General features: G+C 41.2%; 1 protein-coding gene across 1 annotated transcript in view; it reads right to left on the bottom strand.

Moving 5' to 3' along the window:
* SCIN (scinderin) overlaps positions 1-26,204 on the bottom strand; it is a 52,321-nt gene extending 26,117 nt beyond the window's left edge. Inside the window, exons 1-4 of the mRNA XM_063324922.1 lie at positions 25,974-26,204; positions 20,110-20,264; positions 18,453-18,614; positions 5,810-5,959 (exon numbers count right to left, since the gene is read on the bottom strand). Coding sequence (XP_063180992.1) covers positions 5,810-5,959; positions 18,453-18,614; positions 20,110-20,264; positions 25,974-26,172 — 666 coding nt within the window. The 5' untranslated portion in view covers positions 26,173-26,204. The remainder of the gene's footprint in view (positions 1-5,809; positions 5,960-18,452; positions 18,615-20,109; positions 20,265-25,973) is intronic.
* Positions 26,205-26,375: the final 171 nt, after the last annotated feature.

Genomic DNA, 26,375 nt, shown 5'->3' with positions numbered 1-26,375 from the left:
CAAGCATATGTAGTATTTTTCGCCCTAGACTACTTCGAGTTCATATCCTACAAACTCTCACTGTTCAAAATGGCAAGACCCAAATCATGTTCTTGATGACACCTGCATATATCCCGAACCATTCCAGTAAAGAAGTGTATTTAACTTCCTGAGGGCTAAATTTGACCTATAGTTTGAAGGGAAGGCAGGTACCAAACTGGTGGGGCATGTGCTGCCCTTAAAGCCTTATGCAATGATCCACGTGACAGGACCAGAGACTGCAGGAACCTGCCTAGCTCCTTCAGAGAAGCATGCCCTTGCACTGTTAAACCCATTTATGCTGGTCACAAGTCACAGCAAGCCTTTGTTTTTCCCAACTACCTCACTGCTCTGTGCTGCTCTTAGAAATTATCTTTGTTTTGTATCAAATCATTTTTAGGGGCTTGAATTTAACAAGGAAGAAGGAGGTGGTCCTGCTCTTCTGTCCATATGCCCAGACACGTATCCAGCTAATTTAAGATTTACTGGAGCTTGAGGTTGTAGTGACGTTTACGTTATTTAGGTCTCCTCTGTAACCTACATTTGCAATGGGCTCTTAAATTTCTCCGCCCTTGAGATTTTATCCACATGACTGAGTTAGCACCGTGTAGCGCTACCAGTCCCTTTCCAGTTACAGGTGGAAAGGTGTGACTGGCTGTAATACGATCAAGGCATTCCCATACCTTTGTGCATAGTATTTATTCACACCACAGGCAAAACCAATTATCACTGAACACAATGACATTCAGGAATTGTCAGGATGAAGCATTTCTTAGGAGACTGAAAGAAAAAGGAGGGAGGAGAAAGGCTGCATTATCAGAAAGGAGGAAGAGATTCCCTCTGTTGCTCAATATTTAAACTAGATGAATATTTATACAAGTATTTTATGAGAAGTGAGTTTACATTCTGCTGTTGTAAGGCCACTAGAACTCCAGCAAAACCAGGCTAATGACAAATGGAAATGCTGAGCAAACAAAAGTCGAGCCATTTTTTGTTTAAAGGCAGAAGAATGATTTCAAAGATGAGTACTAACATGATCCTTCATTTTCTTGTGGTTTTAGACCTCAGCAGTCATGTTTCTCAGGTTTCATTATTTCAGCCATGAATATTAAAAATCTTTAAAACAATGAAATAAAAGCCAAAAGCCTCAGCAGTAAAAACTGCAGCAATCACATGCTACCATAAGCTTCAGATTTAAGGGAATAATTTGTAGGGGAACAAGAATACAGTCCTAAGAATCAGTTTTGTCTGCAGAGAAAACAGAACCATCCTGTTAGCTGAATACTTACGATTAAATAGAAGGGACAAATGCAGGCTCTATACTTAGTTTAGTTAAGTATCAGTCTATCCTACCTTTGCATAGGCTCTTATACCCTGCACACAGACTGTCACAGGTGCCTGAGATGCTTAAAATGTATGACAGGGAGATCAATCTATGTAGTCAGAACAGCACTGTAAATCTAAAAATCTTATCGGGTGTCTAATATATTTATTTAATATTTCAAATTACACAAATATAGTAAAACAAATATAATAAGACTTTCTCTTCTTCTCCTACTTCATCTCTAGATGTATGAAACCAGATCAAGGTGCTGGTACGCTACACACGGAGGATTGGATGCTTTGCATCGTTCCCTTGGGTGACTCAGAACTGAATTTCTGTGTTTCCTGCATTATTGCAAGCAGTTTCAGCTTGCTGACTGACTAGGAAACTTCACAAAACCAGGTATTTCCAATTCCTTCTTTGGCCTTTACTCTGAAAACAGAAGTGCAGCTTACACATTCACTAGCCAAATAGTGGACAATAACTTCCCTGAAGAAAAGAAAACAGGGTACCTCAGTCAGTCACTCATCCCACTCACCATTTCACACAGTGCTGAGTAATGAGGTCATGGGAAACTAAGTTTAAAATTTAGCTTCCCCAGTTTTGTCCTTTCTTCAGAATTAGGGCAGAGGTTCCAGTTAGAAAATTGTCTGCCGTGAGGATGGCTAGGTGTTAACTGTGGCTGCACTCTCAGACCTCAGCCACCTCTTGGGTACACAAACGCAGTGCTGCGAGATCTCTGCTCACTGCTGTGCAAGCAGTCAGAAGGACAAGCACCAGTGTCAGTGCTGCCAGCCCAAGAGGGTTTCTGACAGGGCTAGCAACTGACCCTAGAAGGTTTTGGTCCTAGGTTAGCTCTGAAACCATCTATTTAGTGCTTCTTTTGGTCAAAGAAGAAAAAAAAAAAGAAGCATTGTTAGCTCTAACACTAACATGGTCACTCTAGAGCAATCAAACTGACTCATGCATTGCTAAGACCTATTTTTGGATTGGTCCCATGCAGATGAAAAACCTCCTGCAACACAATTTGAACACTCAGGCCTAAGATTCAGCAGAATGAGTAAGTCTATTCAGCTGTTTACCTGTGAAAATCAGCAGAGTTGGCCTCTGGTGGATTTTACTATGGGCATCTGCAACTGTGGAGACCAGTCACAGTCACTGAGCAGCAGCAGCAGCAATTTGTCCAAGGTGGTCAGCTTAATTTTTAGATTTCCAAGGCAGCAACCCTATACAGCACTGCTTATTTAAACCTGCCAGTCAGTACCTCACCTAAAGTGCAAACGCAGAGGTGAAACCAGCTAGGCTGAGTACTTGTGATGTGCTTGCACACAAAGTTTCTGTCTCATCTTCGCAGTCGGAGAGTTCTAGTGATTCCTGAAGTATCTTAAGAGATACGTGCACGTGCACCCACCGCAGGTCTGAGCTTTCCAGACACGCCGCATTTCCTGAGCGCGAGCACAGGATGGTCCCTGTTTGTTCCCAAGTGGCCTCTGGTCACTACAGCAGATGAAAACAGAGCTTGCTGCTGTCAAAACTGCTGAGGTACCCAGTTTCTAGCCACTCTCCTTTCCCAGGGTGAACGAGCTGCATCTTGCTGGCCTACCACTGCAGTCCATCCAGCCCTACAGCGTGCTCCAGACAGCTCTCTCCCATGGGGAAATTGTTCAAGCAGTGCCAGCCTGTTCCCAGTTCTTGCTAAAAATGGTAGTTGGGAGCAGGCAAGCACCCTTGTCAGACTAGTTCACCTCACCCGCAGCTGCCCAGCTCTCAACAGGAAAGCAGGCTGGCTGGGAAACACCAGCCCGGCATGGCCACTGCTGCCTCTGCTAATCCCACGGCAAGGTTTGTTGAATCAGCCTGTGCCTTGCCTCCACGGTGGGGTGTAGGCACAGCGCTCTTGCTTTACTGCCTGGGAGTGACAACTCTGTGCTTAGAGAGTAGGGATAAGATCACTATTAACTCTTTCCATTGGTACTTGTGACGGCTATGTCAGCCCCTGCCTGGTGAAGACTTTTCTAGCAGTGCTGCACGAGCAAGTTTAGCCACTGATATGGAAGCAGATTTCTAGCTCACAGGAGGGGGAATCATTCCTGACATTTATCAGAGGAGGTAATTTTAGGAAATCTCATTCTGATTTCAGTGGCATACTGGGTGACAAAATGAATATCTAAAGTACATAATTCTTTTCCCTAGAAAATAAATCAACCTTTTTCTAAGAAAGCCAGAGATTGCAAAAATCCATCCTTCCTGATGCGGAGGGAAGAAACAGGCACAATGCTGGATTCAGAGCAGTCAGCCCCAGCAAATGCTACAGCAAGTTAGAGACAATTTTGTGGGAGCAAGGAAAAATCAAAATGAAGAGCACCAGGAACTGGATACAATTTGAGCAGGAATTGGGATTAATAGCTTTTACATATTTGTGAGGTTAACTAGCTTCCCAGCTTATTAGCAGCACATTTCACAGCTTGGACTGCGGAAGCCACGGCCAAGCTGCAAATGCCGTTATGTGAGCAGCACTTCCAAAAGCATATTTTCCTAGGATGATACAGACTAGAAGGTAAGCCCTGGTTGCTGACAAACTCACTCAAATCAGGCTCATTATGGTGGTGGAGATAAAAGCCACGAACCTACTTGCACTGAACTACCCATTTTTCTTCCCTCTGCATTCACAATCCAAAAGGAAAAGCAGAAACTTCTTCATACACTGCTCAGCAAGTGAAAAAAAGTCTTACTCCCTGATGCAATAACAATGCACTGCAGGATCAAAATGCAGCCTTGGCGTTTTTCCTGCTCTTAATCATGTGTCAAGGTTGCTACAAAACAACAGTTGCACTCAGCTGGGAAAAAAAAATCTGGCAAAGAGATGCAGGGGTGAGGCCAGCGTATCTGTGTCGCTTATAGCCTGTCAGGGGGAGGAGGCAGCTGGCCGCCTGATGGCCGTCCCTACAGTGGCACAGCAGTCTGACTTCCCATCTGCATCTGTACCTTAGGCAAGAGGTACAAAGTGCAGCTGTTCTGATCAATGCTCCCGAACTCACACGTGAGCTTATCAGAAGTCCCGTGCAGAGCCTGGAGCAGTAACCCTGGGATGGGCTGGGCCCTGGGAGGCTGCTGCCAGGGGACCTTGCCAGCAGGTTCCCACAGTGGCACCCAGCCGCGGGCTGCAACACAATACCGTGATTCAATTCAGGAGCAGGAGGTTGGGCTCTAATTGCCAACTTGTGCTCTTTTCACAGAAGTTTTAGGTGTAAAATGTGTGCCACATCAGAACCTGTGTGAGAAGTCTGTACACGGAAGCAAAAGCCAGATAGAGGATTGGTTGGTTTCGTTTTGTTTTGTTTTGTTTTTTCTTCCTTCAAAAATCTCTGGTGCACTGGGTGCCACCTCCCCTACTTCTAAGCACAGCCACATCTGTACTCACACCCACAGGCAAAAAGTCTTTGCCGGCAGAGGGACAGATTATCCAAAGGCATCACCACAGCTAGCATGGCCACGGGCTGGCAGCTCAACACCTGGCATGTTTTGCTGCTTAGGCCGTAACTAGTTACAGTTTGTGTGACAAAACCAAGTGTAAGCACCATCACAAATAATGGCATACCTGCGTGCACCATTAGCATTACTTCCTGAAGTTAATCCGAAGTACAAAATAACATTCAAATTGTACATTTTCCATTTTATTGAGGGACTGCTTTATGACCCTGCTTCCCTTGTGCTTTTTTAGAGGATGAATGGAAGAAGCTTAAATTAGCACACAAATGCCAAGTGACAACGCTTTTATTAGTATGCAGCCTGCAACAACACATCAGTACTCAATTTTTTCAAGTTCTGACAACTCCATAAATTGGGGAATATTTTGTTTTTCAATCTACTTTGATAGACTGAGTTATGAAATCTAAATTCTGGTGTTTAAGAAAAAGGTTAAATTTTCTAAACGTACGAGGAATGGGCTCAGTAGGGTTACTAGGGGTTAGGTGCACAGGAGATCATAATAGAAGTGGTGATGCAAAGCGGTGTGCTTGGCCCCATGCATCTCCATGCAATTTGCTACGTTTGTTGACATCCTAGGCACAGTAATTCTATGTACTTCCTCTGGTTCAGTGCTGGCTCACCTCAATGCTTCTCTTCCCTCATACGGAGTAGATAGCGTGGTTCGGGTACGAGCTGTGCTGTTAATTCAGTCACCCTATGGCTAAATCAATCACCCTATGTCTAATCCAAAAGCGCAAAATTTAGTACTTGAAAAAGTATTCTCAGATGGTTAATTATCTCAGACTCTACTGCCCAATAAACTTAACACTGCTTGGATAAGGAGGGAAAAGTAGTATAAACTGGCCTACCATAACCTAAATCTGACTTCCTGGAGTCCTTAAAGAACACAAGGCTTGAGCCCAATCCTATTTAAGTTCCTGAGGTGTAAAAACATTTTATTCACAGCTATTTTAGTAACTGGTATGCATATTACAATACCTTTGTGAGCTGGTATGGTTCACTCCCTTCTTCCACGGTAATTAATTTAGACCTTCCATTTCGTTCATTGTCCCGAATGCCAATAGCAACTTGAGTAGCCTTCAACCGCTCGTATTTATTGCATGATGAGCCACACCACTGATAGATTTCCTAAAATAATTAAAAGCACACACACATTAGCAATAAGATTAAACACTGAGCAAAATTATTATTTTATTAATAATTATCTTACTGGATCTAAACCACCAGAACATCAGTGAAGCTATATCTTTCAGAATTAACTTTCCAGAAGAGTTTTGCTAAATCACCTAGATATTTGCAATATGCAAGATATTTATGTAATGTAATTTAGCATCTGCATCTTAGGAGAGCACTCAGAATAGTCAGAGTTTTGGTTTGACTGAGTTTTATCCTAAATACAGATACATCTTCAGCTATCTAAAGAACCTGAAACTCCTGAATTTACTACTGCAAATTGTTTTTATTTTATACCTGTTCCTCTTCTATGCTACTTCAGCAGTGCTGGTTCTCTTCTGTGGCAAGAAACAAAGTAATTTCAAAATCTCAAGGAAAACTCCGACTGTATCTGCTACTCAAAGGTAAAGTTAGATTTTTCAATCCAGTTTTTATTGTGGTGACTTTTTGCTGTATAAAGATATTTAGCATACACTCTGCTGCATCAAACCACAAAAACAGCTCAACTGCAGACAGATGACACAGGTGTTTTCAATAAAAAGTCTTCTTCACTGGAAGATTTTTCCTCAGTGTACAGCTGATCCAATGCTCACAAACGTTTATTAAGCTCAGATTAATGCAAGCCCTTCCAAGCGTAGTTATCACGAAAGTCTTTATAAATTACTTCTAAAGATGTGAGGAATACACGGTTTTTCTGGTCACTTAAACCACCAAGTTCCTCCCCAGCAGAAGATGGACACATACCTGGTCCCCCTTCCTGCCTCAGGAACTGACTAAAATAAAGACAAGAGACACATCTGTAAAAGAAGCCTCCATTCGGGAAAGACAGCACCTAGGAGTAAGCTGCTGCCACAGGTGCAGTCCACCCCATCAGAGCTGCCACCTTTACAACGAGCTCCTCAGACACTGCAGCGCGGCTCTTCATGTTGATGAGCAAGGACTCTGGTGGCATGAACCCACTCCTAGATTCCATCTTGCAGGCCTTCAAGGCCTTCCTTTCATCTGGCTGAATAGGTAGTGAATGGGTACGCCCTGCACATGACCAGGAAAGAACGATTTAACCGGAACGGAGCATATTCCCAAGGCACTTCTTAGAAAGGAGGGCCACCATAACTGGCCTAAGACAGGTAACCTAATCCAGTCACACCACAGACCAAGCACCACCAGTTTTGGCAAGTCCCATTATTCATCCTGAATGCAAAGCATTTCAAAATAAAGAATTTAGATTTCAGTCTTGATTAAAATTACTAAGAAGAGGCAGAACATAAGATGCAGAGCCACTAGAGGCTGAGCTGGAAGGAGCTAGTCAAAGGAAATTAATCAACTTGGCTGGTTGTTTTTTTATCCCCTCCCTTCTTCTGGAAGAAAGTAATTTGATTCTTCTTCATATGATTCTATCAAATAGTCCAAATAGCACAGCAAGAAAAGGACACAGTTGTTTTCAACTTTAAAAAAAGGTTGAACTGGTTTGTGTTCATCTACAATGCAAACAACAAGGACTTAATCAGAGCCCTCACTGAGCAAATTATTGGGGTCTTAGTTTTACTATGTGTATACAAACGTATAAAACTTAGATTTGAGATTAAAACCTGTTTCATTCAAAAAAATTTTTTAAGCTAATTCTGCTGACCACTGCTGTTATTTAATAGTACTTGAAATGGTGGCTTGAGACAAGTGAGAGATGAAGTGTAGCTTCTCAGTACTGGCAGATGCAAACTTTTAGAAGACAGCTGACATTGATGCCATCTGCATGCGAAACAGTGCTGATACCTTCTGATATTTACTTTTCACCAGCTTGGACACAAAAAAAATAAAATAAAACCAAACTCAGTGATCTCACGGCCAAGTTCCCTTCACTTCCCTTTGGAAGCATCCTTCAAAGACAAAGCTTTAAGCTTACGTCAGGATTACACAGATTCCCAGAACTGGATCCCTTTCAACTTGCAGATGTTATGCAATGAAAGCTGTGAGATTTTCAGCTTGCCTTTACCAAACTGACTGTAGGCTTAAGACAAGGAAGAAAAAAAAAAAAAAGAAGAAGCTTCCAAGTTCTAGTTTAAGTACTGTCAGCTTACTAAGTATCCAGAATCTGGAGACATACTTGGCTTCAGGTCTGAACCTTATCTTAAATCTGACTTTCAACATTTACACAGGAAAAAAAAATAATATCTGTGCATACTTGGAGAAACAAAATTTTCTGAAGAATTAATGAAAGACTGCCTTGAGTGTGTAGAAAGTCAAACGTTTCAATTTAAGCACATTTCTTTATATAGTTATTATAGGCATGCACTGCTTCAGCCGTCTTCTCCCAGATTTTGGGAGACTTCCCAAAACACAGACGCCTTCAGTTTCCGAGAATTTTGGCACTCAAACTTACCCATTCTGATCTTGGCTTACATCCTACTAATTGATCTTATTTGAAATTATGTGAGAAAACAGGAGTCACTAGAGATATAGCAGCAATAAACAGGAACTCTTTCTTTAACAGAGTCTACAGAAGCAATAAGGAAGAAGACATATAGAGAATTAGCTGAAGAGGTTAAACAGCTCTTGCCTTATCTCAGCATGCATGCTGCAATTCATGGCGATTAGTCGTTCAAAAAGGTTAAAAGTTCAGTTTCAGTTGTATGAGTCAGCCTTCTCTTGGTCTTTTGGTAACTGACCACGCAGCCTCAAACAAGTATTCTCATCTACAAAATTAATAGTATTTACTGTACTGACCACAAAGGATATTGTGAGACTTAAATTGTCACTGCAAATTACAAAGAAAGACCTTTACTTCTCAGACAATAAATTCACATTTTCTTTTCTCAGCATCTCCTAAAGGTCCCACTGCACAGCGTGCCCTGGCTACCCTGCATTCACAGCGTATTCTCCCACTTTGCCTTCAGTCCGCAAGTGACTAGACTGAGCTCTCCAACAATCCACTGGCTCTAGGCTGAAAATCAGCCTGAGGAAGGAGAAAGGCCTTTGCAAATCTACAGTAATGGATTTCAGATTTTTGATTTGCAGACTTCATTATTTTCCTTATGGAGTCCACCTTCCTGAACTACAGAAACATTCCCACAAAATGATGTGGTCTAAATACTTTTGTCCTAAAATAAAATAATTACATATGAAATTTTGTTATCTGTAACCTTGAGAAACCTTGTGTGGTAAGGTTTTTTCCTGCTGCATAAAAAACCCCACCTGAATCAACAAGCAGTGTCTGAAAACATCCTTGATCTGGACTTCACATGGATGACCCATACCATTCCTATAAGCTCCATGTTCCCTAGTTATTTAAAAAATAGTGATTTTAAAAGGTAGAGAAACAAGAACCTGATCCCTTTCGGCACTAGATATCAAAGACAGCATTCTTTTTTAAAACACTGACAGCTAAACTTCACATACTGTGTAATTTAATAGAAGGAAGTGAGCAGCCACAAGTCATGAAAGTGTCCCAGAGTAGATAACATTTTGTTATGTTTACTATGAGCACTAAACAAATACCTTAAGCATTCAGTGCTACAAGCCTTCAGGAGCTTAGATTCAGTTAATTCTCTCTTCCGAAGTCAAATCTTCTCAATTGTTTTTAAATGTATCGAATTTTGAGGCCTCATGGTAGACATTCAGCTGGATATTTACAAGTTTGTCTTCCTGATGCAACTTACCCATTTCATTCTCCACACAGATTGGTTTTCTAACAATTTAAAGCCAGAAAAAGATATTTTTAAAAGTTAAAGCCACAAGGCTAATATTTAGATCTGGATTTAACTGAAATACAGTCAGCTAATTATCTAACCATGTCCAACAGACTTGAGGCACCCGAGGCACTGAGCCTTTGGCTTGTATTTTATTACTCATGTATTTATTTTTAGACATATATGTAGTGCTCAACTAGGGACATAATAAGGTATTCAGCTTTAGCTCACTCAGTGCTTTCACAATTTCTTAGCTGTACTACACCTTCACTATTTTTAGGCTTGTTTTGCTAACCTTGTTTTGAATTGGCCAGCTGACAAAAAAATGTTTCCAATAAAATGAAAATAGAATAGAAATGTTCACTCCCCTCAAAAAAAAAAAAAGGAACTTCATTCATCAGTAATTCCTGTGACAAGCCCAGTTTATTTTCAGAAGTTTGTACTAGCAGTATTTATTTTTCGTAATCTCTTTAACAGGGTTTGAGAGAGATGCTATGAAGAGTCCCATTCTGCTACCCGATATTAATGGTTGTTGATATCAATATCCTTGTTGGATCACAGTGGGACAATTAGCAGCTTAGAGTGAGAAAATGTTGTCATGAATAATCACAATGACTACTCCAGAGTTCCCGAGGAAGGTTGGGAAGGCAAACCAGGTCTGTGATGTGCAGACTGTGGTCATATTGAGGTCTCTCCTCATCTGAATGTCTCGTGGTCTTTGGGGCATGCAGTTTGGTTTTCCAGTTCTAAAGTATCAGGAGTCACTACTTTTATTCTTAATAGCTTCTGGCCTGCAGAGTGACCTTGAGCAAGTCACATGAGATTTCTACAGCACATTAAAAATGACCCAACACTTAGCTTCTATACAGAAGCATGTGGCAGGATGATTATGTATGGCTTGTGTAACTCTTACTCAGAGTACCTTGGCACTTTTCCCTGCGTGGAGAGGGATTGTGAAAGTACACCTCCTGCTTTCCTGCTCCAGCCTCAAATGGCATGTAGAGCAAGAGAAGGAAAAATAAAAAAAAATTGTGTATTTCAGAAGTGACATAAAAACCAAGTTTTCCTTTCTAATACATAGCCACCTCTGTATTCAACTGGCAGCCTGCTCGGTTTGGAGGCAAACAAAAATATACTCTGCATCCTGGTGTCTTTTCTATGAATCTTAGTCAGGACTATGAAAGCAAAACCAAGAAGCTTAAATCTGTGAAGAAGTCACAATTTTGTTCTAGTAACTAACATGCCATGAACAGAAAAGTGTTTTAATCCTATGTCTTTGTTGAAGTATCTATTAATTTCCAGCCCATACTGTAACTGCCTATTTGCATTCTCTTACATGAACAGACATTAAAAAGCTAAACAAATTAAATAGGTTTCAAAACTCTATTTGATGTAAATTTGTTGCAAAACTCCAATTTCAGTAGAAATAATAGTGAAATGTTTAAAGGATTGAGTCACTCATCTTAAAATATTAAAATAAAAATTTAAGCTTTCATTAAGGAAAGACTTCAAGCCAAGAATCACAAGCTGGTGTGCCTCTACTCTCTTTGGCAGGCCCTGTTGTACTCCAAACCTGTCCACCTTTGCCCGCACCTACACCAGAACATGCACCCTGAATGTAATTGCACCTTAATTAAAAAAATTACCACTCATTTAAGAGTCAGCTAAATCTATAGCGTGGATAGTGTCATGTCAACATGGTGTAGCTTATGCTGACTTCATGTATGTCAGTCTGGATGTTGTCTTCTGTTCCTCTAAACCACAACATCAGTTGCTGAGGCACGGCTATGGAAACAGAGGTTCTTAGTGCAAAAAAGACCTTCAGCTAAACCCCCCTCACTCATGTGAAACACCACATTCTCTTTACCCCCACAACTCATACAAAAGGGTGAAAAGCAAGAAAAGAGGGTTTTTTAAGTTATTACTTCCTTAATTCCTCTCTTCTCTTTGGCTTAGCTGCCTCTGTTTATTAGAATCAGATCAGAGGCTGGGCAAATAACCACATCACAGAAAGCCACAGCTTCTGTGGTTCACTGGTTTCACAGTAGGTAGAAGAAAGGCTTGTAAAGAAAGGTGGGTCAGGAGGAGAGGAGCTGTGATACAGGAGTGCCCAAAGGACCCACACATGCGAGTGAACTTAAGACATCACTCTCCTTGAGGGAAGTAGAAAAAAGAAAACCTATCGAAGTTATGGGCAAACTGAACATGCATGAGTATTAGCAAAGCTTTTATATGTATGTTATCATGCTCCTGTGTTTGTATCGGAATACTTGGCATGCGCTTAGATGAAACTCCATTCATTCTCTTCATGGTCATTACTAAACAGCTGTTCTGATAAGGCACAAGTTCATTCTAGCTGAAACTGGTTTTGTTAAAGTCTAGTCTCTAAAATTAACAGATTTAAAGGAAAATGCCAATACAAAATGCAGAAAGACTTGCAAAAAAAGCTTTTATATGAACTGCAAGCAACAGAAATACTTCCAGTGCCTTCAGTTCTGTAAATAAAAGTATTTGTAAACTAATGCACTTTACCTTGGAGTTTATAATTCAAATACCAAGTTCTTGGAAACTAAATGGAGACCCCTAAAGCAAGAATGTAGAGCTTTTTGTGCTAAATCAAGAAAACAGAGTGTAAATGTTGGGGAAAATAACTGAACAGTAAAACTGAATAAAAGTGACTAGGATACAGTACTTTTTGTCAGTTCACTGATATTCAGTTTTTTAGGAACTGACATGTATATTAAGAAGAATGTTTGGATTGAACCAGGTTAATATAGACCTCTGGAGACATTTTTCTCCTTAAATTATTCAGTGTTTTTTTTTCCTTTATTGGCTGTTAAATTCTTGATATAGGCAGGGAAAAGAAAAAAAAAATAATTTCACATATTCATCAAATCTGCCTTTTAACATTTGTTGAAACTGTAATACAGTGACCCATTGAAAGTTGTGGAGTTTTGATAATCCAAAACAAACTCTGAATTCATTCAGCCAGAACACTGCTGAGGCCACCACAAGCCTGGCCCTGGTATAATTACAATAGTGTCTTTGTAATCAGTCTTGAAGTCTCCCAGTTGATTCAACTGGAACAAATTGCCAGAATAAAAATAAGTCAGATGTACCACAGTCATACACTTACTACGTTCATTTTTCCTCTCACACCTGTTTTGCTAGTATATTCTGGGAATAGCTGTTGCTACTAGGAGGATATTTATTCTAAATAAGAGCAGCTCAAGCAGCGAAACGTCTGGATTTCCCATAGCATCAGAAAGACAAGTAACCTAACTAAATCCTTGTGCATATATGTATGTCCCATCCACCTGAACCTTTAATGGTGGTCTCTGTTTCAGCCACTTTTCTGTGTACAAGTGGGGGTGAGGAGAAGCTTTCCTGTCCATAGGGTAAGAAGGAAAACTACATACCCTGAATACTCTAACTGAAGTGGGCAAAAAAAAGGCTTGTTATTTATTTTTCTCCATCTAATGACCCAGGGACTACAACAGTTTCCAGAATGCTGGAGTTCATGCTACTGGAGCTGTAAAAGTGATTGGTTCACAGACTTACTGAAAAATGAGATGCTTGCTTACCAAGATACACTGTGCATAGCTATAATCACATTTTTAAACTATTAATAAGTCCATAAAGTTAATGAAGAACTAAAGCAGTTTAGTTCTTCCAAGCTCTGCCACTTGTTTGGCAGCTCCCTGCTACAGCAGGGCAATAGTTTAACTCTCAGCTGGGGGAAACTGGGGAAGAGGTTAGTTGTAGGAGAAACATGTGAATGAAAAACATGGAAAAAGGACACAACTAGTCAGCTGTTAGTGCCAGAGAAAGCAACTAGAAGAGAAACTTAACAGTGATGAACTCCACCATGCAAGAATCTGCTCTTCCATTCCTGTTTACACCCAAACAGTGATTTTATTAAAGTGCTGACTGTGACCTGGTTTCTCTAAAGGAAGAGAAGCAAAGGCACCTAGAAGAGATAGTGCAGGCAAGAAGGCAGGGAGATTACAGAAGCAAGGAAAATTTCAACTTTGTTTAAGGTTGCAATGTGATGCTGAGTCATACCCTGTAGTCATAACCATAAAGCAAGTATCTGTCCTCTTGATCCTTTACTGTTAAAAAGCAGAAGTTAATTTTTTTGTAAACATAACAATCTATAGCAAGTTAACAGTTTTTATAAAAAGCAGCTGTGAATAAAAAAAACCAGCCTTTTTTGCTTGATGAATTTTTTCCCAGGTCTTCATGAAAGACAGCAATCTTTTTCCTTTTGACATAATACCTAAGTCAGGAGTTCAAGTAGGAACATACTGACAATATGCTGACATATAAAAGCATCACAATAGCTTTATTCAGTCTCACACTTTTGAGTTCTAACATCATAATATTCACTTGTGATTCATGGAGCCCTTGAGATGTACTTATGTTGATTGCCGGATGGCACAAGTTGTTTTTAAGCACATCGCAGGCTCTTAAATTTCAAACCAGCAACCCCGTGTCTGTTTATAAATCAGTTTATAAGCACCCCTATGGGAATGGGAAGGATGGACAACTGCATGCAGTTTACCTTCAGTCTTCACTTAACTTAAGACACAGTTAACACCTCAACGTCTGCATTCTTCCTTTGGGAAGAAGGGTAACATTTTATTAGCAGAGCTTTGTACTGACAAAACTTTCCAGCCTCGATCAGGCCCAAGCTCAGAACTGCTTGTTACTTATCACACACCTTATTTTACCAAGGGTCTCCTAATTCCTTCCAGGAGGCTGAGTGGTACACTGCCCTCTTCCTGCCCCCTGCAGTCACTTGACTCATAGCACTGCTGCTGCCTCCCATCAAGAGGGAAGTCAGCCAGACAGAACCAAGTCTTACATTTTACAAAGCTCTATCTGAACAAACGTGTAGAGAATATTTAAAGGATACAACTATAGACAGCCTTCATACAGCAGAGCTTCCCAAACAGAGTTGAGAAGCGTTCAGTAAAATCAGCTGGTCACTTCATGCTGTTTTATTGTATTGCTGCTCCCATTACTTCTGCTCCATGTTTTGATAACCAGCCAAATAATCAACAGGTCCCAACATTCACATTTTGTACATCACCAGTGTATACCAATGCACGTAGAGTGAATTTCACAATACTGAGAAGTTTCCTTCCCACTTTAAACCAATCACTAAGAAAGTTGACAAAAGAGATTAAAATCTTTAGCACATCTTATCAGAAATATACATATATAAGCTATATTAACATATGCATCTGGATAATACTAAAATAGCCTGGGGAACAGCATGTATGTTATTCACTGAGTGGCACAATGATTAATCTATTTCCTTCCTTCCCATTTTCCATGCCCTCTTATGCTCCTTGCTCTTTTGAGAATTTGTCTTGGTGATGGAGGAAGAAAGAGGGATGTGGCTGGAGGATGGGGTGGTGCAGGGAGAGCTGCATCTGGAGGTAAAGGGGACAGCACAGACCAAGGACAGACAGTTTATAGCCACCAAGAACTGCCAAACCCATCCTGGTGCTTCTCAGGTGGGACACCAGGAAGAGCTCAGCACCCTCCAACCAAAAGGATGGAATGGGAAGTGAGGCAGAAGACCATGGCTTCTGGGAGGACTTGAGCACAGCTACGCCAGGACAGGACACACCAAGCGGCACCTGACAAGGTAAAGTGTGCTTTACTCCAGGCCTGTAAAAAACCTTCTCAGCAACTGCCTTGCACTTGTCTTGCCTGCCCTGTCCCAAGGGCTCCCTTACAGGGAGATTCTCAGGTTCATCAAGGACATGTCATGGAAATCCCTTGTAGAAAAAAATTAAAAAATAAAATCATAAATCTGGGTCTGGCACTCCAGGCACCCTCCTGGATCACTCATTGCACTGGAACATCAGTCTGGTGGTCACAGCGCTCATGTGATGGTCTTACAGGAGACTGAATAAAAGGTCTTTACACATTACATACAGGTAATGACTCCACTCATATCAAAGACAGTGTTTTCTCTGCCATCTGCAGCTATTTTCTATTCCAGCCTAGAGAGTTCAAAGGAGGCAAGATAAGACCTGGGCAGGATATTTGAAGTGCTGTAGATGTGGTTTAGTACCATATCTAGGTATGAGGTAACCATCAGAACCTGAACTGTAAATATGCGAACCTAGCTGGAAATGCACATAAACACTTTTTACTTAAGGCATTTTCACTGGGAGGGAAACCTTAGTGACTTTAATGATTTTATTCCTGATCATTATTATCTTTCTTAATTTTCCCTTATCTGTTCAAACCACAGGTTTCAAATACTGCTGTAATTGAGCTCAGTGGGAAATCTTATATGATTTTTCATTATATTAGGTAAAGCGGCTTGATAAAACGTAACAGCAAATGGACTGCATAAGCGGTTTTGCAGTGCCATGGAGACCATCCTTCTGGTTAGCTAAGACATTGGGGAAAGTAAGTCTTGGAAATTCATCTTATTTGACATGCTACAATAATTTGATATTAAAAGCACTGACCATAAGCTCATTATTTTATGCAATTACTGCCCATTATTCTCAGACAATGATTCAGTAGTGCCCTGCAATAAATCCCAAGACTCAAGAGCAACCCTATTTAAGATTAATTTTATTTCAATTAAGGAATCTACTTGAGCCAAAATCTTTTTTTTCTTTTTTTAAAGGATCCCTAAATTCAATTAAGAGCTCCTGTAAACCCATTTATAATGAACCTCTAGTCATGGACCCATGGAAAATTTCAATCTGAAATACAGTTAATTCAGCTTGAAATATAGTTCATAGAAAATACACTGTCACAGTAGAAATTGTGAGCAAGTTTTACACCACACCTATTTCACTATTGAAAGTTACTAGACTTACATATTTTCATCTTGAAGTATGTCACGCATTGCCTTTTCATCCCCCACAGAAAAGGTCTGGTTTATATCCTAACCTATGATGAAGTTACTACAAATGTCTGGATGCTGAAAGACTTTTTTCCTTAACACATCCAAGGAAACACATCCCACGTATACCACTGACACGGCAAGACCAAAGAACTGTTGTTAGTCATGTGATTTGACTGATATTTCCCATAGCGTGGTAAAGAAGATATCTAGATGTTCACGTCTAATCTTTCTTCCTGCAAAGGCACAATGTTGCCTTGCTGCTTAACCTCTGTCTTATCAAACAGGAAATCAGAAACCAGAGCGATGTTATACTAAAAAAAAAGAAAAAGGCTCATAATGTATGTTCAGTATTAGAAATCAAGACTTTAAAGCCATATTACGTTTGAATTACTTAGTGACAGTGCTGTCCTCTCGACAAGTCTCATCAAAAGGGATGAACCCCAAGCTATACACATAATACCACTATTACCTATAGTGTGTTTCATCAGTGTCATTGCCACCTCTGTGGTGGGACCTGAGTATGAGGTGAACTGGGTAACTGTGGCACAATGAGGATCAGGACAAACCAAATTAATGGAGTACACCCAGTTCCATGGGAGGTTAACTCCAAACCAGAAAACTCAAGCCCTGTGACAGCCTCACTGCAAACGCAGAATTTGCTATCAATGTTTAGTTCCAACTTTCCCATTTCCCATGGGTTAACTCTGAAAGGGAATAGATGATTGAGTCTTCTATGCATTCTTAGTACAAAGTGTCATTGAGAGATAGCTGTTTGGATACTGATGACTTGGTTGTTTCGGATGATTAGACCACAGTGCCAAAGGATAAATGGGGATAATGTTAGGAAAACATTGGTTGTTCTATCTGAAGGCTGCTAAGCATGATAAAATTCTAACAGACAATCAATATAGCTACTTCATACCAATATCTTCAATCATCACACCAGAGGATGCTTTTCAGAAGAAACAGCCAAACCCGTAACATGAGTTCAGAACTCCTTTTTCAATAGGTCATGGAACTCTTCTCTGAAATCTTGCTGAAATAGCTGACCACTTCCTTGTGAAGCATTACAATTAAGACCAACTGCAGTTGCTGTCTTGCAAATGAACTGTTTTTCTCTCATACACTCTTAGTTTTATACATGTCAGCATATCAGGCAGGGGCATACTTTCAAAGTGATAACTATCATCTAATAGCACAGACTACATCCCAGCTGCTACTTTTAGAATTAATTTTAAGACTTTGATACTAAGGTGACCGTACTATACTTTAAGTCATCTGGAGCGAGCAAAATTATCTTATCTGTCCACATGCTTCTGTGCAAAGTCTCTCTACTTGCTTTCAGCAGAAAGCCTTGAAGTATGGGATGGCTTCTCAAGTGACCTCTTGAAATACTGAAGTAGTTTTATAACATATTGTATGATAAGTTTATTATGACAACTTTTACAGCTTTTTTTTAGCGTGAATTGTCATGATCAAAGTTTTATGAGTATCAAGAAATGCTCTTAAGGGAAAGGTCCAATCTGTGTTCTGCTCTGAAGCCTAGCACTGATCCCATTCAGCTGGCAGACAGTGTCAAAGTCAGACAGGACTTACTGTGAACAGCTTAAGGTTCAAACATGAGTAGTAAAAAATGCCAATGCCTTGAGCGGGAAAGAGAACTGCTTACCGAAGGATAATCTGTGCATACTTCAGAAAACATTTAGGGCAGTTTTGAACCTTCAAAGTGTTGTGACACTAAAACTGATTTACTAAAGCAGATTCTTGTCAGTTTGTGTGAGTGACAAAATCAGTTGCACGGTTTAGGGGATGATTCAGACCTTAGAAGGGATGCTGCATCTCTTACTTTTCAGTGTGTTTTGCTCTAGGAAATACTTACAGTTCCAAGGTCAATAATGAAACAATCTCCTCTGTTGAAGCTGGTCCAAGCCAGGGGGACTTCTGTGGCTCTTACAACTCTCCGGCCCTTGATATGCAGAAGCCTCTGAGCACTCAGATCATTAGTAACAACATGATTAAATCCAGAAGCAACACCACCTGCCTGAATAAAACAAAACAACAAAGCAGCAAGCTTTATTTTAGTTTGATTTCTCAAGTTTACTGTTTTGCTACAGCTGAGGAGCTAGCAGGGCTAAAACATAGTTTATGCAACGAGAGGTTAGCCAAAATAATATACTGTTTAACAGTGCTGGCCACAGACCAGACAGACTTGGGGAACACTGCTGCTGCTGAACTCTCAGGTGTGAGCCTTTGAGGAAGAAGATGTCACCCCACTTCAAAAGGTTTTCAGATGAATGGGGAAAGGGAAAGCACATTCCTGCATCATCCAGATAAGGTAATGCTGAACCACACTGTTAGGACAAAAGTCAGTAGGTTATCAAGTAAGGACTGAGGGAAAGCAGAGGGATATGGAGCTTCTGTACAAGTTTTCACAACTTCCTTAAATTCAATAGGTCTGGGTGTTTTAGTGCCTGGTTACGTGTAGAGGGAGGAGGCATTCCACAGCAGCTCTGTGATTTTCTGAAAAGAATATTTGCAACTTAAGAGGCAAGTTAGCAAAAAGCACCAAAGTTGGGTAAGCGAGACCAAACTATTGATTTACAATCTATAAAGTGTAAATTTAAGCCTCATTTATTTCTGTAAACTGGTTCGTGAGGCTCTGTGAGGCAGTATTCTCCACTCCTCCACAAGAGCCAGATCTTGGGTTGGAATAGAAAATGTCTCTTGAAATTACAAAGAAAAGAAGTTATGTAAAGGAGTGGGCAGGTCACTGTCAAACTCTTATGCAAGCAGAGTTAAAAGCTTCAAACTGGTTTTGTAGACAAACCTCCATAATGGGGAAAAAGGCTGACTGAGCAATAGCTCCCAGAGCTCCTGCTACAAGGAGACTGTCAGTACATGCATTATTTTATTTTTAAACACAGATGTCTCAAAAAATTTCCTTCCAAAGATTCTGTTTCTGGAAGTGGCACAACAAGGAGACTGACAGTACAGCTTTTTAAAACATTTAACAAGTTTAGTGAAAAGTATTTGGGAGTATTTTTACCTACCTCAAAGAAAAAAATTGCAGTAGGACTGCAAAAGCACCATTTTTAGACTAAAATGAGGTTTTGGTCTTTTCCACTCTGCTCGTGTTTTTAACCACTTAAGCACACTGGGTTCTGCATTTGAACAAAATGATTCAGTCTACAACCTAAAATGGTTTCTGTGAAATTTGCTGCCTCCCGAACACAAAGAGTCCCTATGGTGAGCGCCCTTAGGCACACAAGTATGAAAACCCAGGATAGCTTGATGGGGGTGGGATGAAAGCGGGATGAAAGCGGGGCGGGGGGGGAAATCATTGGGAAAGCTGCTGCTTTCTGTACAAGTACTGGGACTCCTATAGTTTAGGATAGGTAGTTCAGATCTGAAACCACTAAAAATTAAGAAACAATTTTAAAACTTTCAGTAACAGATACAAAGTAAAAGATTTGTTTTTACTCGGAAGACAGTGTTACATACATTTTTAGAATATATTTTGACAGCTGGCACTTTACCTTGTATTTAATTCCTCCTTTGAAGTAGCCCACAAACTCAGTAGACTCATATCCTTGAATTTCTCTACACTGCACAGGCTTTCCACCTAAATAGTCATCCATTTGAACAGCAAAGATAGCTGCAGCTGTGCTTTCATCCTGGGTACATTCTTTCCCTGAAATAATATGAAATATTATGTCTATAAAGCACTAATGTAACTTTGAATTCTGCTGGAGAAATCATTTCTGTGACAATCAGGCACTGCCTTCAGCAGGTTGTAGAGCCCTTGTATGTTGCAACAAAACACTACACCGTAACCTTTTTCACCACCCAATGCATGATCATCCACACCATTTCTTAACTACTTGTAGAACTGCCTTCATAAGCAAAAAAAATGAAAGATAGCCAGGTTCGTCTTCTCTCAGTCTCTTTGAACAAGAGAATATTTTAATTAAGTTTAGCATGGCAAGTGCCTGCTGTAACGATTTTTGGACTTCGAGTTGAAGTGCAAAGACTAAGGAAGGTCATGTTAAAGGACTGATTAGATGGCAAACCATATATTTATGCTAAAAGCAACTCGCCAAGCCATAAAGTTAAAATCAGAAGCAGTCCTCTGGACACTATAATGAAGCAATGGGCATTTTGCGTAGATAGCTTTTATTAGATCACCTGGTACAGCTGGGAGAAAGAAAAGCAGCTTTGGGGCTCAGATATTTACTTCATGAGGTCACACATCGTTTCGTACCTTTCAAAGATTAGCCTCTTCTCAGGAATGTGGCAAAATGGGCCCTTTAACTAGTGTGTTGATGGCCTAATCACACTGCAAAGCAGGTTGTATATTAAAACAAAACTTCTAGCATGGGCCCATACAGTTTTGATGAACATTTTCAGCAGTTTTGATTGTTCCAAGAGCAGTGCAAGTAGGATTGAGTCTCAAAAAACTAGCTTCTCAAGAACTTTTGAAGAGTGAGGAAAGGCAAGGTTTGCCGTTTGGTTTTTATTTGTTCTTTCTCAATAAGAGGAAGAAGCTGGTATACAAGCAACAGTTCTCAAGGGCAGCTTCTCACTTGCATTAACCATTTCTTTGCTTCTAGGTGACTGAGTGGAAAAATAGCACAGAGCTCCAGGCAGCCCAGACAGAGATACCTCTCTCAGGCTGTGGGAGAATGGGAAGTGTGTAGTGCGGTGTTGGTGTCACCTCAGGGTGTAATGAGTCGTTGTTGTCACAGGAAGCCTGTCAGTAAGGCATTAGGAAAGAATAAAGCCCGGGGAAGGGGGGACAGGGATGCCTAAGTGGATCACCAAGATAGCTCCTCAGAGGGACAATAAATATGCTATTCATGGCCCAGCAGTGCAAATGCCACAAGACAACTCCCACTGCCCCCCAACAACTGCGCTTCTCTGAGAAGCAGTGCCACCACTGCCACCACCACAGCTTCTGTGGGGACACAGGTGCAATAGAAGCCTCCAGAAAGCAGCAAGGATGAAACAGGGAAGGGATACAAAGAGTAATGGAGACAGGGGGAAGAGAAAAGCATGAGGCCTTACCCAAAATGGTAAAAAAAAATAAGTTACTGAAAGGGGATAACACAAGAAGCTCTGAAAAAAATATCCCCATCACTCAAGTGACAGAAGAATTTGCTATGTGATAATACCCTTTCTTAGAACTGGGTACTTCCTTAAAGTTGGTGGCAAAGTTTTGTTTGCTTTTTCGTTTTTTTTTTTTTTTTTTTTTTTTTTTTTTTTTTAGGGTTAGTCATGCCCATTAGGACTAGATCCTTCAGGTTTATTGCTTGTAATTACACAGCAGGGTTCAGGGCTGAAGAAAATTGTTTTTGGAACAGTGTTAGAGATAAGAACAACCACCAGGCTCAGTCTCTGAGCTGCTGTGCAGTAAAATAGTCAGTGAAACCCTATTTAAATAAAGTGAGCATCGATCCAAGTGTAGGTCATTCAAGCTGTATGGAAAACAGATTTACCTTATAGTTTGAGGCACAAACAACTATAAATAAGCCAGAATACAAAGCCAGACTGGATAAATCTTATCACTTAATCTCTGGGGACAAGGGTTAAAAAAATAGTTAAAAGTCCCATGCATGATTTTATTAAAGATATTAAGTGGGATAGAGTCAGGCTTACTCCCACAAGTGGCTTCATAGTGCCATTTCCACTAGTTATAATTTCAAGTCAAGACAGCTCCCTTCAGTTTAGTTTAGCTGCTAAGGTATTCCTCAAGTGCCAGTGCAGACATCCAAATCAGGATCTCTAAGCAAAGGTAAAAATGGATACAGCTACCATGACAGATCCATATTGATTGCTTGGCCATGCCCACATCACTGCAGCACCTGAGTTGGCTTGTTCAGAAACTACCTGACCTGGACAGCACTTCACCATATGTGAGGTAAAACATTGGCTTTCGCATAGGAAGCTTCAAGCCAATGGAACAACTGTGATAGTGGGAACAAAGGCAGGCCCAGAACCTCAGAGTAACCAGTGGTGGTTCGCTTAGATGCCCAGAGAAGCATTGCTGCCCTTAGGCATGGTTTTAGGATACTCAGGGATAAGTTTTACTAAGCAAAAAGCTGTGAAGGGGACTGTTAGGTAAATCAAGTTGCATAATGTTTGAAATCCTTTCCTAAAAGTAACCTTCTATTGTAATAGTGGTCACCCATGTCTGAACTTTATACTAAAATAGTTGGTGTACTGGAACGATTTGAGTAGAAAGTTTTAAGTATTAGGTGACAAAAATCAGATTAAACAAGGATTTGTTGTCCCCTAGGACTCTGGTCTCAGGTAGTAATGAGACACATTTGGTGAAGAAATTCTGTAATTTGCTTTCTTTAGAAGTTTTTTTCCTAATTAGTTATTATTAGTTAATTCCAAATTCTCAAAACTTTTTTCTTTTGCAAATTCACATGTACTGTTGGTAAGGACAAAGTACCATGCAGGCTGTAGTTTCACAGCTGATAGACAGAAAAGGTGTGAAGTAATCCTCCCTCAGAGATCACTGTATGTTTCACCAGCAGTAAAAGAAATTCAGGTGCCTCCCTGCCCTCCATGGTCTTTAAAAAAGGCTCTTTCACTGTACACATTCCAGAGAAAATATTTCTCCTGTATAGCTTTCATATATTGTTGTAAATAGGTGTGGAAAGCTGTACATTTATCGAGTTCTTTAGCAACAACTTTAGTTTTATTAACCGAGAAAGGCAAAGTTTAACAACTTCAGAGACACAGTTCATTTATCAATATTTTTTTGTACTGAACTATATGTTAAGAGAGAGAATACATTTAAGATAAAGCTTGCATTGCACTGAGTTAAAAAAAATAAACCCCACACTAATCCTAGGATACAGTGCTAGTAAAGACTAACTTGCAAAGTAAAGGGGCAGAGATTTAGCATCCAAATTGTAACCAGAGATTCTGCATATTAGTGACATCTGTCTACATTTTAGTTTTCTGAAGAAACACTTTGGAAACACGTTCACCTCTGTTTAAAGAGAAGTCAAAAGGGGAGGAAGGAGACAGTTCAGCTGTTTGCATGGGACTGTGCCATTCACCCTGCTAGCTGAAGAGCAGGCCTGGGCTGTTAAAAACATACACAGAGATAAAAGCCAGAGAGGGATGAGGGAGAAGAGCTATTCTGAGAGTGTAGGGTGTACCTTGGGAGAGCTAACCCATCACTCATCTCCTGGCTGTTTACATCCTACCCAGGTGTGAGAATTTGTACAGTTTGGTCACTTTAACCCTAGGATGCCAGTCACAGCACAAGACTGCATCAAGGTCACAGACCATCCTCCCATAGTCTAGACTTCCTATGGGTATACCCAAGGGTACCCTACCTACCCCATGGGTATACCCAAGCAAGGTATTAGGAGGACTTTTACCACTATATAATATGAAAATTCAATGGTCTGCTTTTATTATGAATTGGGGATCTTTTTTGGTAAAGTCAGAATCTGTTCAGGCTCAAAGCTACCACATGAGACCACAATAACACACACCACATGACAGTCAGGGGTAGTGACAGTGTCGCCAAATCGCAAGTCCCTTGTTAAGTATCAAAGTCCAAAGTGTGCAGGGTTTCCATCAATCTCGTTTCACAAAAGTTCTTTGCATCCCAAAGTCTGACTGTAATTACTGCTGTTACCGTTCAGAGACTGCTTATGGGAAGTCTTTAGAAAAACCCTACTGAGGTCTTCCTGGCCCACAGGTTATAAAACCTTTGCTCATGAGAGAAGTTTGGTGTATGTAACAGTAGTGAGAATCAGTCATCAAAAAATACCAAAATTATTTCAATTCCTACTCTGAATGTGCTGCCCTTCCCCATACACCATGTATGAAGTCCTGATCTCCTGTTATTAAGCTTGCAGCAGTGTTTGAGCACCTCCGCCCCAATACTAGAATATCTTGCATGCAGAAAGGTATTTCCCAGCAGTTCAGCACTCTGCTGCCAACCTGCTAGTTGCATAAAAGAACGATGTGTGCCCTGAGTACCTGAAGCTATTTACAATATCTGGATATCACCCCATCAGCATGAGATGTGCATCAGCACATACAACTAAAGGTCTTCAGCCAACAGCAAAGAGGTTTTAATTAGTGCAAATATCAGTCACTTTTTACTTCACTTCCAGTTGCAAGAACTCTTCACATCGTTCCCTAGGAAGTATCTAATATACCTTAACTACTACATAAATAGTTCTAACTTCATTAACGAAGGTCTAAATAGCCAAACCCTGCTATTGACTAGCAGTGCTGTTGACATAAGAACATCTGCCAGAAATTCATTTATACTGCCATCTATGATTATACTCATCAGAGACAGACACTATCCCACATGCCAGCTGGATAACTCATAACACATGCAAAACTAAACAAGCTTCAAACATTTAGGCAAGAACAATCCCAGCTTTATCTGCTATTCTTTTTCAATGCATTCAAAAGTACAATGAGAACCACAGCAACTCAAACACATTAATGTTAATACACATTGACCTGTCTTTATGTGCATTCACCGAGATAATTGCCTACAAACACAAACCTTGTGATGGTGAAACAAGAACAAAGTAATAGATCTCAGGCGGCTACACCAGCAACCACTGTGGTCAGATGACTTGGTGACCAGGCAAGGAAGCCTCAAGAAAGCTACAAAAGATGAGGAAGTCACCTAAAATGCATCCTTATGTCAGACTCCTGTTTTTCTGTAAACACTCTGCTAGTCAAGGCTGAAGGCAAAAGACATCAATCCAATTCAAGTGTTCCCAGTTGCTTCAGGAAGGGCTTTGCTAGGCTGTCGGACTGATATTAAAGAGGTTTTACAGAAAACCTGGTGACTTTGCCTCCAACTTCTGTATCATCAGAAAGCAAAATTAGTCTAGCTGAAAAAGGCAACATCTGGACACAAAACAGTGTAAGAATGCCACAGGGAGATGACATAGATGACATTTTGGTCCTAGTGGAAACAAAGGCAAGAAAACTCTTCATCTGAATGACGGCAGGATTTCACTTGCGAATCTTGGTTGAATGCAGCCAAGACTTGATTTTAACCCTTCCCCGCTTTTCCAAACTAACATCACAAAGCAAGCAAATGTTCACCTTTCTGTCATACCCCACCTTCTCATCCCCAGACCCCCTCTGCACCACCGCATCAGAAGTGGCAAGGCTTGGCATCGCCCAGATGCTTGGCCATAGCCCTACTTCTCTTATTAAGTGCCTCAACTCGGAGGCTTCACACACGCAGTACTTCTGAAAAGGGAAGCGGAGGGGGGAAAAGTCAGCTCCTGATTCCCTTTGGAACCCAGCAAGAAACTTCAGGAAGAGCCCGGGCACACACTGCCGGCCGGCGCTGGCCCCCGGCCCCGAGCCCCCCGGCCCCCCCACTGCCTACCGAGCCAGTAGTGGAGGCGGTAGGCGGCGGCGGCGGGGCGGCGGACGGTGTGCAGCACCAGGTAGGCGTCCCCCACGAAGAAGTCGCCGTGGTGGCTGGGGGGCACCGGCACCAGCTCCAGCCGCTCGACCCGCCACACCTGCAGCCCGCTCTGCTGCCCGGCTTCGGCGAAGGCAGGCGGGGGCCGGTCCGGGGCCATGGTGGCGAGCAAAGATGCAGCACCGCCGGCTCGCCCGCATCGCCTTTATAGGGCTCCGGCCCGGCCCCCCGGGCGGAGCGGGGCCGGCCCCGCCCGGCAGTCGGAGCCCGGCGAGGGGAGCCGCCGGTCCCCGCGGGATGCGCCGTCCCGTCCCGGCTCCCGCCGGCGGCCCCGGTGCAGGCTGGCTGAAGTTTTGTTTATTT

Source organism: Chroicocephalus ridibundus, chromosome 2 (assembly GCF_963924245.1).
Source record: "Chroicocephalus ridibundus chromosome 2, bChrRid1.1, whole genome shotgun sequence".
Lineage (NCBI taxonomy): Eukaryota > Metazoa > Chordata > Aves > Charadriiformes > Laridae > Chroicocephalus > Chroicocephalus ridibundus.
The sequence above is the reverse complement of the archived record's forward strand: the minus strand, read 5'-3'. Positions and strand labels throughout refer to the sequence as shown.